The 16,091-nt window shown below is 34.0% G+C and overlaps 1 protein-coding gene across 1 annotated transcript; it reads left to right on the plus strand.

Moving 5' to 3' along the window:
* Nucleotides 1–399: 399 nt before the first annotated feature.
* On the plus strand, nt 400–13,313 carry LOC118754648 (protein phosphatase 1 regulatory subunit 12A-like; the record flags this gene model as incomplete). Its single annotated transcript, XM_036489537.1, is given in 7 exon segments — nt 400–711; nt 1,017–1,166; nt 1,394–1,699; nt 5,687–5,864; nt 11,625–12,719; nt 12,721–12,886; nt 12,956–13,313. Coding segments are annotated over 7 exon segments (2,545 nt in total), but the record flags the coding sequence as incomplete, so codon positions are not given.
* Between the last annotated feature and the right edge of the window lie 2,778 nt (nt 13,314–16,091).

Genomic DNA, 16,091 nt, shown 5'->3' on the forward strand with positions numbered 1-16,091 from the left:
AATGTTTATTTGTTTTGCCAAAATTACTAATACCAAATTTTATTTGTTTATTGTTTTTTTGCATACTCACTTTAAATATTCCATCAAACCACAACCACAAACCACCATTACTACTATTCTCACAACCACAACCAACAAACACCATCACCAATCACCATTCAACAACCACAAATCGTCCTGCTAACAATAACAAAATGAAAATCGCTGAATGATTTAAATAAAATGGAAACATAAAATCATTGAAAAAAAAAAACATTGTCGCTTTAAATGCATACAAAAAAAAAACATCAAAAAATAACCAAATTTCTTACGCTTACGAATTGGAAATGAAATGAATTGGACTTACAAACATATGCAAATGCTTTTGTGGGGAATTTTATTCAAACTAAATCAATGCAGATTCTATCAAAAATATCACGAGCTGCGCGCACGCATAAAAGCCAATTCATGTCCCATACTGCCGGCCACACAACTCAATAGTAACAACAGTAGTAACAGTAATAGCCGCAATAACAATAGCAACAGTAGCAATAGCAATAGCAATAACAACATCAACAATAATAGCAATAACAGTAATAATATAAATAACAGTAAAAGTAACAACACCAACATTATCAATAATCCCACAAGCGCATTAGGCAACGTTTACACGCCCATTCCAAATTATTCGGTACAAAGATCGGCTTCACTCAAAGATCATAGAAATTACAGGTTTGTTAATTTTCTTTAATTTAAATTTTAAAATCAAATTTCAAAAAAAAAAAATCATAATTTTTATACCATTTCGCTTAGTCATCAATTATTTTGTTTGTTGTTTTATCTTTTTGCTTTACTTAATTCATTTTCATCGCTCATCGCTAAATAGTTTGTATGCGACGAAATTTGCTTACTTATAAATCTTATAAATTAATGCTTGCAGTAAATCACTTTTGAGATTTTATATACTTTTAACTTTCTTAAAAGCATTAAACATCGTGTTTTTTATTTTCAACTTTATTTTTTGTACTCTGCCACAGAAGCAATTCGACAAATACGTCGACCACATCAATAACGGCGGCATACACCACCAGCACGCCATCAACAGCTGATTCCACTGCGTCCATAACGACAAGCACCACCACCACCACCACTCCATCGACAGCTGCAACTACGACACCGATTCGCAGGTGAGTTTTTAATACGAACATCTACTCTGAAAACAAAAAAAAAAATAAATAAATAAATTCGGTACTGAATAAGTTAACTTAGTCACCGAAACTCCGACTGCGCACTTGGTGGTGACATACCTACATATTTTCCCATACGTTTCTTTTAACCGCAATCATTTATTTATTTTTTACACATCATCTTCTATAATTTCTTTTGAACTTCATAATTTTCCCCCACTTCATAGCACACCTACTAGTTCGGCAAATGCTGACAAAGGTGCCACAAGTGCTGCCAGCACCAGCACTACCAGCAATAATAAAAACAATCAAAACAATAATAATAATAAAATCAGCAATACGATCACAAATTCAAACACTGCCAATAATAACAATGATAACGGTAATAATAAGATTGATAATGACCCTAAACAGTCATCGTCATCGTCATCATCAACTTTGTCCGGTCCGTCTACTTCCCCCGATGCAGCTGCGCCAACCACTACTACAAAGCAGAAAATGTCGGCAGGCACAATTTTCAAAAATTTCTTCAAGTAAATATTCACTATACGAAGTGGAAATTTATTGCGCTGAATTTCTTTTATTGTTGTTTGTTTAACTTTTGTGTTTGCTTCTAATGTTTGCTCTTAATTTTTTTGTTTCTAACTGGAATTCTTGGATTCAGGCTGCGCCAGTTGCTTATACTGTTGTATTTATTTGTTGCATATTGCGCGCCATCTTTTAACTGCACTAACTCGACGATTGAAATTTTAAAATTTATTAAATTAATTAATAGTTATTGTTTTTATGTAAATACTAGCCGACCCGGCGATCTTCGTCCCGCCCGTAATTAGATTTTTAATTTAATCGTTTTGGTCCAACATTTTCTCCAACAGTCCACGATTTCCATTGGCAAATTCATCGGCTAAGATTATGGTTTGGTGGTCGTTCGCCGCCTTAAATAAACTAACCAAAGTGTTATGTCCATGAAGAAGGTCCCCGGCGGCAACAATGATCCGGATCTGTAGTGAATTTGCCCTAAAAACTTTATCTTATAGTTGGTGGCAATTTCAAAATGGATGCGTATCCTTGTTCAACAGAAATACAATATACATACATAGACTGAGATGAAATACCATAAAAGCCAGTTTCACGAAAGCAATTTAAGTGAAAAATTATTTTTTTCTGTCAGATTCTATATTAAATTCAATTAAAAAAATAAAGCTTCATTAAATTGCTTTTATTAAACTGGATTTTAAGGTACTTCGACAGGGAGCGGTTTGAGATTTATCACTGCACAAATCAACCCTGGTATGTCCGAATGAAGGTTTACCGCATAATAATATTGGCAAATCACATCCATTAGGCCAATCGTAATACACGAGAGTTCGGTATACTGAATAATGCAACAGGTCGATTTAGTCTGACATTCACGGCACCTTTTCTCACTTGTCGATATTTAGTAATAACTCGACCTCAGCATCACCTCACATCTCTTTTTTGCAATTGGACTTCCTTTACCGTTTCCAATACATGTTTTGAATATTCGTCAAATCGGATCATAAAAAAAAGGTTTTTAGTAATAACTCAACTCCAGCGCCAACTGGCGGGTTAAATTGTGAAACTAAACTATCCAGAGACTCGCTCAAACACACACACACAACCTTTTTGAAATCCCTCCAGCCATTTAAGATTTCACTCAAACATACCTACAGAAGAATTATATACACATTCAAAGATAAGGAAAAGTCAGTACGCTTGTACTTTGCCATGCCCTCTTTTCAAAGAGCCTACTTTTCTCCATGAGTATGGGATTGATTTCATATATCTCCATACGAAGTTCCAGTACTGTACCATGAACACTTCCAGAGATATGCAGTATGTATGGTAGGTGCCACGCCCCCTTTTCCAATAGCTCCATATTTTCTCAATGACTATGCGATTAATTTCATATATCTCCACACCAAGTTCCAGTACTCTACCAAGAACAATTCTAGAGATATGCAATAAGAAAAATTCGACTTGTATGAGAGAGCTGGTATAAAGTTCCAGTACTCTTACCATAAACACTTCCAGAGATACTTCTTATGAAAAATTCGGTTTATATGGTTGTGGGTTTTCAAATAGTCCGAAATTTTATTCATGAGTATGCGATTGATTTCTACTATACCATGAAAAATTCGGTTTGTATAGGAGGTGCCACGCCCCTTTTCCAATAATTCCAATTTTTATCCATGAGTATGTGATTGTTTTTATATATTTCCGTACCAAGTTCAAAAATTTCTCCAATTTATATGGCAGGTGCCACGCTCCCTTTTAAAATAGTCCGAATTTTTCTTCATGAGTATGCGATTGATTTCATCTCCGCACCCAGTTCCAGTGCTGTACCATGAACACTTCCAGAGAAGTGCAGTATGAAAAATTCGTATTGGATGGGAGGGCCCACGCGCTTTTACAATAGCTCAAATTTTTCATATACATAGTACCTCCATACCAAGTTCCAGTACTCTACCATGAACATTTCCAGAGACGTACAGTGTGAAAAAATTCGGTTGTATATGAGGTGCCACACCCATTTTCCAATAGCTCCAATTTTTCTCCATGAATATGTGATGGATTTCATATATTTTCGTACCAAGTTCAAAAATTTTACCAGGAACGCTTCCACTACTTACTTTAGTTAGGATTAGACATGGGTTAGCCAAGGATTAGAGACATGAGCCTCTTAAAAGTAATAAGGGGTTTGATATTTTTTTTTATTTTGAGTTGCGTCGTTATTGCAGAGGACCATCGGCATGTGAATTCATATATTTCGATAATGAAATAAATTCGAGCATAAATACGATTTTTAGTTACATATAGTACATATTATTTTTCCTGTTATCAATACATATCTTAAATCTGAGGATAATCGGACCATAAGCCCGATTTTTAGTAATAACTCGACTCCTACGCCACCTGGCGGATTTTTTTTGCAGTGGTATTGTTTTTCCTATTGTCAATACACATCTCAAATATGAGGCGAATCGGACCAAAAATACGGGTTTTAGTAATAACTAGACTCCAGTGCCACATAGCGGTTGGTTTAATAGTTATTCTGCTATTCGGAAGGTAGACAAATTCAAGAAACAAATATCATAAAAATCGGTCCAGCCGTTCTTGAGTTATAAATGGTGTAACTAACACGACTTTGTTTTATATATATAGATGAGCAGATAAACTGGATGAAAAATTTGGTCGGTTCGGTTCAGCGATTTGAACGATTTTTGCACCTTTGTATTGGTTCGTCAAAATGGTTTGTTTATTGTTTCTTTGAACTGGGGTTTTAGTTCGGTTCAATGATTTGGGAATTTAAACAAGTAATTTTTAAGCAAAAAACAAAACCGACTTCAATTTTCATATACAAATTTAACAGTACCGTTAATTTCTTCATGATCCATTGATCGGATCTAAACCAAATTAATATTGGACCACCTCTGAGGTACCACCTTTCGTTAGAAAAAAAGAATTAAAGGTTAACGTGGTCCATGCGGTAACATACATAAAAAAAAAAAATATTCCAACGAATTGATAACCTCCTCCTTTTTTGAAGTCGATTAAAAAAACTATATATTTGTGTTATTTTTATTCCGGAACAATCTAATATAAAAACATATTTAATTGTTGTACGCTTTACATAGTAAAAAAATTTGCAGATTAGTGGAGAAAATGTGTCCATTAAAAATTTGTCGAAACGAACATTAAACCTTTATAAAAGTAAGTTCGGTTTTTGGTTCGGATCAAACTTTTGTGGAAGATTTGTGTTCGTTAATGGTTCAGTGAAGTTTGCAATTGCCTTCCGAGGGGTGGCCGCTTATAAAAAAAATCTTTGTGCTTTGATGTTGCCGGGAACAGGAATAGAACCATGGACCTAGAATAAGAGCAACTATATTAAATCACTAATAGCAGTAAATTGAGCGAAAATAATGTAGGTGAATGTACACTGCTCGGGGTAATGCAGAAACACAAGAAAGATTTACTTGCCGACATTTCGTTGTCGGTTCCCCTAAATTCATAAAAATTTTTTTATATTCGATTATGTGAAGTCCTATGCATTTTTAAACAGTATTCTCTGGCGTAACAATGCTGATGGGAGTATACTGGCAATATTTTTTGATTTACCATAAATTATACCTCTTAAGTTTGCTGCGTTTCTAGGAATTTATGCGCCCGATTTTTGTTTGTTTGAAATGAGGGAGTCTAATTTATGTATATATGTATGTATGTAGACTAAAATGTCAGTGTATTTAATTAACCACATTTTAAATTTACGCATAAATTCAGCAGTTATCGCATTTAACAACTCGAGCGCCTTTTCGAACTCGCGGAAATTCTTCGATTCCAGCGCCAGCCTAAGCATACCCTTGCATGCCTTATGATTATTGTTCTTGAAAAATAGTTCACTACTTACACCAGCTATATTATATGTACATATATATGTATTATGCATTATCTATGGTTTATACATATGTATTTAATCTCACTCTCTTACTCACTTGCAGATCCTTTGTGCCACCCGTGCGTGACGAGGAGAGCGAAACACAACGTAAGGCACACGCTAAGCGCGTACGTGAGACGCGTCGCTCTACACAAGGTGTAACGTTGGACGAAATTAAGAGTGCCGAAGAGTTGGTTAAGAAGAAAAATTCAACCATGAATAACAACAATAACAGCAGCAGCGTAAGTACACAGTTAAAACAAATTCCGAACTAAAAATTGGCACTTACCGCATACTCGTTAATATCTAAGTGCAAAACAATTTAAAAAAACAGACTATATATTGTTACTATTTATTGTGCTGTATATGCATACATACTTACTACATACATACATTTGCCATAACGTAGCATTATTTCATCAAAATGGAAAAATGTCAACATGCATAAAAGTTATTGTTATACATATTCACATACATTTTTTTCCCCCAAATATATGTGCGTTTTAATAACTGTATTTGTGTAAAACTTGCAACAGTTAAAAACCAATGCGAAAACTCTCATCTTGTACCACCGTACAACAATGTCCTGCAGGAGTTTGTGTCGCCATCACCAATACCAACATCAACCCCACCACCACTTTCACCATTTCCACAGACAAACAGTCAACCACTGCAACCTTCAATTACCTAGCCCATTTAAAATTTCTATATTTGTATTGTATTTGTCTCTCATAAAAAAAAAAAACATGTTGCACAGGTTACAGTCAATATCAAAAGTAAATACACAAATTTAAGTTGGAGTTCACATCTTACAATAGAAAAACAATGAAAAGTAATTGCTTTGGAAGCGGTGCTGTTATTTGATAATATTTAAAATGAATTTAGGATTTTACATACTTACGTATATATATTGTTTGTTGGTTTGGATAATCGATTAATCGTAGTACCAATTTCATCACAACCCAATCAATCCAAGCAACCACCACCAACCAACCAACCAAACAAACAGCCAATGCAATCACCCACAGTCCACATGTACACTTCAATTCTCACTAAATTACGCACTACTTGGATTTGTGGCCAACCACCTAGGGGCTTTGGGACTACTATAACTGTTTATATATTGCGGTGTTGATTTTTGTCGGTTATGTTTCAATGTATAAAAAATACTATGTACTTTGCAAGGAAGAAGTGTTTACTACTTACTACAGCACATTAGGAACAAAAAAACAAAAAAAAAAAATATGGAAACTTTATACTTGCATTAAATCTAGACTTAGACTTGCATTAAATCTACATGCATTTTTCCATCAATAATATTGTGCATACATACATACATGACCTGTATTGTGGCATTTTGAAGCTTTAAATATGTATGTACTTTTAATGCTGTAATGTATATGGTGCTGTTTGTTTTAGTTTTTGCTAAAACATGCCATTAACCTCATAGCCTGTGTTGCAAAAAGAAGCGAATTGATCTTTAACAGCGTTTAAAAAGCAAAAAAAAAATGTTTATCAAAAATTAAAATATGTAGCGCAAAGCAAAGCAAATGCGAAGACGCTTAAATAACGCTCAAAATTTGACAGCAACCGCCATTAGTTCCTTTAATGCAACTGAATATACTTATTTAGGAGCATCTGCACAGGATGATACGCGCCTTTCAAAACTCTACTTCTACTTATGTATCTTTACTCTTTAACTTGATTGAATAATTTCTTAGGGCAGCACTAGTATTCGTTACGATTACGTCGTTTTGTATTGCATAGTCGTTCCGTTAGTTTATAAGTTATTTTGAAATAAATAGTGAACAAAATATATACATATTTGTATTTTTTAACTAATTTAGAATGCTTTTATCTAAAAAAAATGTTGTTAAGTACCACAATGATGTGTTTATAGTATTTATATGCATACGTTATATAATTTTAAAAATATTTTAATATTAAATAGCGTAGTCATCATTAACAAAAGGCCATACATTCATACATACATAATATGCATGAAGTTCTTATAAAAAGATTTAAATGATATATTAAGTTATATTTCAGATTTTCATAATGAAACTCATAATTTTAGCATTAAATTTGAATATTTATATTCAGATAATGTTTGAACGTAGATTTTTAATTTTTATTTTTTCGATTTAAATTATTGGATTTAAATTTTTTCTACAGTTATGCTTTATTTCCATTTGGCATTAAATGGCAAAAATTGTAATGACAATGTTGGGCATAAAAAAATATACGTGTCATTACGTTGAAAAAAATAGTCATTAAATTAATTTCCATATGGCATTTTTTAAATGCCCCCATTTTTTTTGTCATTTTAATGCCTAGTGGAAATTCGCCATTAGTTTCAAACACAAGTTTTTGGCGCTTTTCGGACATACATACATAAGAACAAAAACCTGATTGAAAAAATTGAAAACCAATCAGAAAGGTCTAAAATTAGCGAAATTATCAAATCTTCGCGCATTAATCTGTTTTGATGCGAATTTATCTATCTGTGAGCAAAAAATAAAAGTCATAAAAAAAGATTAAAGCTGGTCGAGAAAATAACAATCAAAATACAATTAAAATTTGAAGCTTCCGATGAAAAGTTTTGTTATTCGAAAATATACCCTTAAGGTTTATTTTCTGTCTCTGGATTTGTGCATACGCGAGAACTTCGAATTTCCAATATTATCGTTCTAAAGTATTTTATGGGCAATGAGCAAACGGCATTCAAAAATTTCGAAAATATTACTTTTTTGTTAATGATGACGTTTTTAATTTTTATTTATATATACGTAGTAAGTACTTAAATGTGTTGTATGATTCTTGTATTTTAGTTGTTTAAATGCGCATTCGTTATTATGTTAAGAAATATTCGAAATGGAGATTTCGTTTTCTCGGAAATTGTCGCAAGTATTAAATAGTGTGCCATATATGTATGTAAGTACAGTTGTTCACAAATAATAGGAGTGCGATGTTTTCACCAGTTTTTTTTTTATTTGTTTAATGTTCATCAATCACTAATCCAAATTTTAAACCTGGTGCAAAAATTATAAATTTTCAACAAACGTTCACCAAAATTTCAAAAATTTTTAGAAAAATTTTAAAGGGTGAAACCTACTGAAAAATAGGTTAATTTTGGCAGTTTTTTTGTTAACGCTGTCATGCATTATATTCCAAAAAAAAAAAACAAAAAAAATGCCACAAATCGACGGGACTTTTTCTAAAAATTCGGAATAAAAAGTTGGAAATTTCGGTGATTTTTTTTTTTTAAGTTTTATAATGTTTGCGCAAGTTTGAAATTTGGATTTATGGGATTGTTGTTAGGTAATGAGCTATACTTTTATATAAACTTTAATAAACATTAAACAAACAAAGAAAAATAGCCAAAACTGTTCAAACACTCGCGCACCTATTATTTTGTGGACAAAAAAATGTCAATGCTATCAACAACTGTCTTATGCCTGCAACACTCATGTGGTATAGAAATTACAAAAACCATCTTCGATTCGCCACTTCTCGGCTCACTTGAGCTCATTTGTGTGTGAAACCCTATTACCCTATGAAGGCGTCTTAACCGACTCCAATCGGGACCAAAATTTATATCTGACATCTTCGGCATTAGTAGTATCGATTTTGGGTATTAGATATAAAATATTAGTTTTAATTTTTTGAGTCTCTAAAAAGAAATCTGAACTTTGGCCCCTCGTTCATTTTATTTTAAAGACCACCCCAATGTATATACTTGCCTAGCATCATACTCGGCAGGGAGTGTTTCCAAAATGAGATAAGAACTTTTGTTTACACCCACTAAATCGCCTATTTTATCTGCATCAATGAATGTAATGCCAGACAAAAAGTAAGAGTGATGTGTTGAAGCTTCAAGAATGGCATATTTGTTAACCCGTACTTTTCCGCATTTTCTTTGATTTCTTCCTTTTGGACCAGAATTTTGTGAGTTATGAGCATAATCCAGTTTTGGAATTATTCGATTAGTTAATTTGACTGAATTTAATAGGGTTAGAGTTAGGAATGTTAATCCCGGGATCCCAGCCTTTTTAAGGTCCCAAAAATCCCGAGACTATTTGCCAAGAATCGGGATTTCGGGATTTGTAATTTGCACTGATGGCAATAATAGAAACTCCTTTTCTTGACCAGTATTGGCTATATTTCTTTTTTTATTTAATAATTAATATTTTTTATAAATGTTTAGCTCAGTATACATATAATTCCGCGCGATAGTAAATTTTAAACACAGACATCAATATATTCGTGAAACCATGGGCCAAATATAGTAAAATTGCGTTTTTAGTTCTTCACTCTGACGTCAGTAATTCAAAAATGATTTAAAAACTTCAGAGAAATGTCCTTAGAGAAGATGTATGGGTATCAAATTGAAGAGGGAACCCTGTAGAATTTAAACAGATTCAAGTTTTTGGTGCAAAAGGTCTGGTAAGTATTGAAAATGTCCTTTTAAAATTGTATCCTTGAAATTTCGCAATATTTGTTTTTGAAAAAAATATATGTTAAGGACTTATATAAACTCGACAACATCCTCGAATTTCGTCCTAACTTAATCAGGTTAAAAAATTACCTATTCGTCCTTGTAAATCCAAAAAATTTTAATTTTTTTAAATTCTAAAAAAAATTTCCTCTTACATTTGGTACCCATATTTTAATTCTACATTGCATTGAATTTTTTAAATCATTTTTGAAGTCAATCATATCTTAGAAATTACAAAGTCCTTTAAAATAAATCCTGACGCCAGAGAAAAAATAAATAAAAACGCCGCTTTAAATAAAAAAGTAGGTTTCAACCCCATTTATTTATTATTTATTTTAGGGTAGGAGAGCTTCTCAAACATAAAGAAGCAGTTTTTTTCGATTTAAGTTGTTGAAAAGTAATGGATATCTAAATCCCGGCACTAATCCCGAAAATTCCGGGATCGGAAAAAGCTGAAAATTAGCATCTCTAGTTAGAGTTAATCATGATTGAATTGATTTTATTCTGCGATCTTTGCCGCTTCTGTGATTCCTCCAAAGAGTCGTCATATTTCCAGGGACTCAAGAGAAATATAGTCCCTATGTGAAGCACATTCACTCCCTGCAGCCTAAAGCTTAAAAGCTGACATTTCACTACACAAATTTGTGTATTTACGTATTCAGCAAGATTAGATAGCTTAGAATTAGGTGATTAATGTTTGACCTACTTAATTTTAGAATGAAATTCCATTTGGTGAAAATTTAAAAGAACATTTGTTATTGAATGTTGGACGAAATTGTGCAGAATTTGTGACGAACAGATTTCAATCCTAGTGGAGCTCTTCTATACCAATTTTTTCTAAATCCAAGAACCCATAGTCCGGTGTTTTTCTTTTAAGTTTAATGATTGAAAGCAGTCTAGGTTATTAGTACTCGTGATTTTCAAGAGATCCGGAGATATGCTTTATATTCTCATCAAAATTCCTTAACGGCATAAAGGAAAGGAAATTTTCGCAAGCCGTAACGGCTTTAAACTGTATCGAAGATTACTTATACGCACCTATACTACAAAAGGTAATCAAACGGCAATTTGAGTTGGTAAAACGAAATCTCTTTTTTTCATTTATTCAATATTTGAACGTTTGCATGGTATGCAACTTTGTATATGCATGGATATTTTTATTTTTATACCTATATTTTGAAGATAACAGCATAGACAAATTCGTAAGAAATTTTTGAATTTTGATACTTTTTGGCGCGCATGCGTTCACTAGATGAAACGAAGCGCGAGCAAAGTGATTTAGTGTTTGACCAAACGCATTTTTTGAATATGTATGCATATTTTGTTAAAAAGTATTTATAGTATACATATATTTAGAAAAGTTATTTTATTTTGTAAACAGAGTATGGTAAAACTTATTTTATAACTCAGAAACTCTGCTACATACATATGTACATACATATAACTCACCAAACAAGAGAAAAAATTTGTTTTTGTTAAATTAAAAAAAAAAAATTATTAACAGAACGAAACGCAAGTAGCTACAGCAACAGCAGAAAATCCATCAACATCACAGCAGCAAGAAGTGGAGCCGCTGACGCAACCACCAGTAATAGCGACAGAAACAGAGGCTAGTCCACAATCGCCGCCTCGAACAGACGAAAATGAAGCACCAATCGTTTTCAGCCCCACCACCAACGCCGCAAAATGCGCACGAGACAAGGAGGAGGCACAAGAGGATGCCGAAAAGGGTGAATGCGCTGTGGACAATGATGGCGAAGATGTTTCTGCCTCATTCACAATCGTTGCACCAACCCGAAAGATCGTCACACCAACCGAAGATGCAACGACTGATGAAAACACCGACGATAATGATGAAGAAGTTAGCGCCTCGTACACACTGACCCCGCGACATTCGTTTATCGGCAGCGCAGTGCCCAATGAAGCGGTGGAAACGACGATAGTGGTCACTCCACCGGAGATGACTAGCAATGAAAGCGCGGTAGCTGAGGAGGTAATGGTCAGGAAAAAACGAGTTGCGAAAGGAACCGAAAACGATGATGAGAATGCGGAAGAGGACGAGGACGACGATGAAAATGAGAGCAAGGATGACGACGAAGGAGCGAACGAGAATGAAGCCGAGGATGCAAGCAAACGTGAATCGTTAAAACAGAGCGCTGCAGAAAAAAGTGCAGAATCATTTCAAGTTGGAGCTGCCGATGTGGAGGCGGAAGATGCCGACGAAGAGCAGAACGAAAACGCAGCTGAAGAGGTGCAAGATGACACGGAGGATGACTCAGATGAAAGTGAAACTATTGAAGTCCACAATTTACAAAATGCAAATGAAAAGACTGAACGCCCTGTGCCGAAACAGATTGAGCCCAGTGAGAATTCCACTACCAAACCCCCCGTCTTTACCACCAGCACAACTTCCAACGAACGTTCCCGCTTAAGCACACTAACACCATTGCCACTAGCAGTGACTACTGTGGGCGCTTCCTTAAGCAAATCCTTAGTGCATCCGACTAGTGCAGTTACTACACCGATTACGCCAACGTCGTCGTCGTCGTCGTTGTCGCCACCGCCACCTACACTCGAAAGCCCTGTGCGCTTGCGTGAAAAAACGAATACCCCCCTATGAAACTGACAGCAACAATGCCTTAACGCTTGTCGAGCGGCTGCGTTACGAAGCGAGTAAATATAGTGGGGCTGGTGGTGATGAACTAGTGGCTGTAAGCAAAACACGCTCGCTACCACCAGCGTTACAAGGCGGTGGCGGCGGCGGCGGCGGCGGCGGTGGGACTGAAGATGTCGCTGGCGGTGGCATTAACGCTTGCATTGACAATAATGAGCCAGCGCTGGCGCCAACAACAACTTACAGCAAAATATTTGGTGGCAGTCGGCGCAGCTTAGATTCGACTTCACTGCCACTACAAAGCCATGGCAGCCTGGCAACGGAACAAGCGAATATCAGTGCTTTTGGTAGTATTAGTAGTTGTAGTAGTATTAGCGGTACGGCGACAGCAACGTCGGCGGTGTCGGGCAGCCATGCTAGTAGTACGACGGCAGCGGCGTCATCGTTGTCCTCCTCCTCCTCCTCGAATACGATGGCTGAGCGGCGTCCATCTTGGCGTTTGAAATTCGATGCTGGCTGTAAGGTAATACTTCGTACGCGCATGCGTACAACACTTTAGTACAAAAACAAAAAAAAAAACAAAAACGAGAATAATAAGTTCAATATATTACGAAACAAACCACCCACCAAATAATAGATCAATCCAAAAAAACAAAACGTTCAACTATTTCGAGGGGTTTACAATACGCGTGTCTTCACTCGTTTGTTCGTTCGTTCGTTCGTTGAGTTCAAGTCCGTATACTCGTAGTTGAGACCAAGTATTTGTACAAATGTTTTGGTTAGAAAAATATACCTGAAAGCAAAAATTTACTAGAAAGCGCAAGCGTAAAGTTGGTGCATACATACTAGCTATTATCTTGTAAGCCCTGCATAGTTTTATGTTGTTAGTAGTGCCTTCACCAACCATCAAAAAAAAAAAAAAAAATATATCCATTAGCGTTGCCAACACAAAACACAAGGCTTTTACAACTTTCTTTAAACGCATTGAAAACGCAAAAGTTTTCTTTCTGTTTTAAAGACAAACAAACATACAGTCATGTACACAAAAATGTAAACTCTTGAACATATTTTATTACTGTAAATAACAATTTAAAATTACAAAAAAAAAAAAATAAAAAAATAATTTTAAATTGAAGAAATAACACAAAAATTGGTTTACGGTCTACTAAAGAATTGAGAAATATATTACATAAATTTAAACTTGCAAAAACAAAATGTGTGTAAGTGAAGGGTGTTTTTATAGAGGTTCGATTTTCTTATGACTTTGAAACAGTCACAAATTAGTCAGATCTGGACACGTTTTTATCAATTTTGTAGTAGTCTGTAAGAATACATTGTTCATAGGCTATAATAACGCTTGGAAGTTGTACAAATTTATTTCCAAAATAATGGTTCGGGAATGTCCATTTGTGAACTTTGTGTAAGCTTTGAAACTTTATTTTTTTTTTATATGTTTTTTGTTATGCGTCCGAACTATACATATTTTAAATGAAAATTTATCATTTTGAATTTTGCACCTACTCATTTTTCGACGCCTGTATATTTCTAATAAAGTCAAGTGAGTTTGAAATTAGGTAATTATTTCAGTTTAAAGCTCTATACATACACCTCTAGAAGAACACTCCTTACTAAAATAAATCAATATATTAATAAACTGTTTTTGGCAAAAAAAAAATCATTACCTTATCGTACATTAAATCAAAAATTTATATTGAAGCTTAAATTTATGTAAATATTTGTATGCTTACCGTCTTAACATGTGCCTCGAAGCCAAGTCACATGGGTACTACTGTAACTAAAAATTTCTGAAAATAAATCATTGCATAGTTTTAGTCACAAATTAGAATGAAAAATGCTCTCGCAATTACCATGAAAAAAATATATCAACCTTGCTGTGACTCAACTACGCGGTGCATGATAAGACTGTTAAAATGTTATAATTTATTTTGAAACAGTAATTTAATTTTACTTACTTATATAATATTAATTTTATACTTATTTATTAATGGATTTTAATTTTATCAAGTAGTTTCTAAATTGAAAATGCCTGCTTTTTATTTACTCCTCTACTGTAATTGGAAGTAGTAGTTTGTATGGTAAACTTATGTCGCCGCCCAGCAATGTCTATCACCACTCTATTCATACTTTCTTTTTGTCTTCCTATCGCTGTTGCTACTACTAATTGTTGCTTCATTTGTATGTATATACTAAATGTATATATTATTAGTGTATATAATTGGTTTTTTTTCAATTATTTATTAACAATGCCTAAAATTATTCACATCTCGTACATCAACCTTAACCTGTGTCTCCTACTAAGCGTCTTTACCCACCTAATTATGCTGTTATGTATTAAATGTAATTTTTTTTTGGTATTCTTAGATGTGCACTATATTTATGTATATCTACATATGTACACTCATATGTACATATGTATTCATCTTTGATCTCTAAATTTCCATTTAAAAACTGCAGCTTTTGCCGACACTCACTGCTATCACATGTACATCTATGCGTTTCCATCTGTGCCTAAAACTCGCATTTGAAATTGCTTTAAATACTAACAGGAGTGCCTTAATTTTAACAGGGCTTGAACTAGCAAGCTTTACTAAGCTTTTTTCGAAGCGTTGAAACAGGCAAAAATACAATAAAGGCCAATTTTTATTGTCCTTTAACAATAATTGCATTACTTATGTTCCGAAAGTGTCTATTTTGGAATTCAGTTAGGCAGAAAATTAAAATTTTTTGTTATAAAATCAAAGACATTCGTAAGGGTAGTATTAGTAAGTGTCACTAATGATAAATAAAAAAAAATGTTTTCTTACTACATTGGGTTAGATTTAAGTGGCGGTTAGCATTCAATGAAGGAATAGTCTCCATGATGGTGTGATGTACAAAAAAAAAAAAAATTAGGTAAAATTGTACCTCTTTACGGCAGAGCAATGATAGAAATAGCACTCCATGCTTTCACTTTTTTCTCATCACGGCAACCGCGTCCGAACTCCTTAGCCAGCAAGCCCTTTCTACTTGCGTGTCTTCCCATTAAGCGTTGTCCGGCTTTAATTTTGGCCATATGTCGAAGTAGTAAATCATGAAAAAATGTATAGTCGGATGCATACATATATGCAAATACATAGCTGAGCTAACCACTATTTCGCGATAAATTTTTTTTTTTAAATAATTTCATTGAATAGATTTTAGCTCAAAAATAATTTAATTTTTTTTATTTTTTTATTTATCACTTGTTAACAAATTTGTTTAAAATCCAAAAAGCTAGCGTGTTTTTTAAATACAAGTTCCTTGTATTTATTTTATAGATATATCGGTCAAGTCTGCTATAGACATATTGAAAATTAA

The sequence above is a fragment of the Rhagoletis pomonella genome, unplaced genomic scaffold, assembly GCF_013731165.1.
Source record: "Rhagoletis pomonella isolate Grant_MI unplaced genomic scaffold, Rhpom_1.0 Rhpom_scaffold_04310, whole genome shotgun sequence".
In the NCBI taxonomy this organism is placed as follows: domain Eukaryota; kingdom Metazoa; phylum Arthropoda; class Insecta; order Diptera; family Tephritidae; genus Rhagoletis; species Rhagoletis pomonella.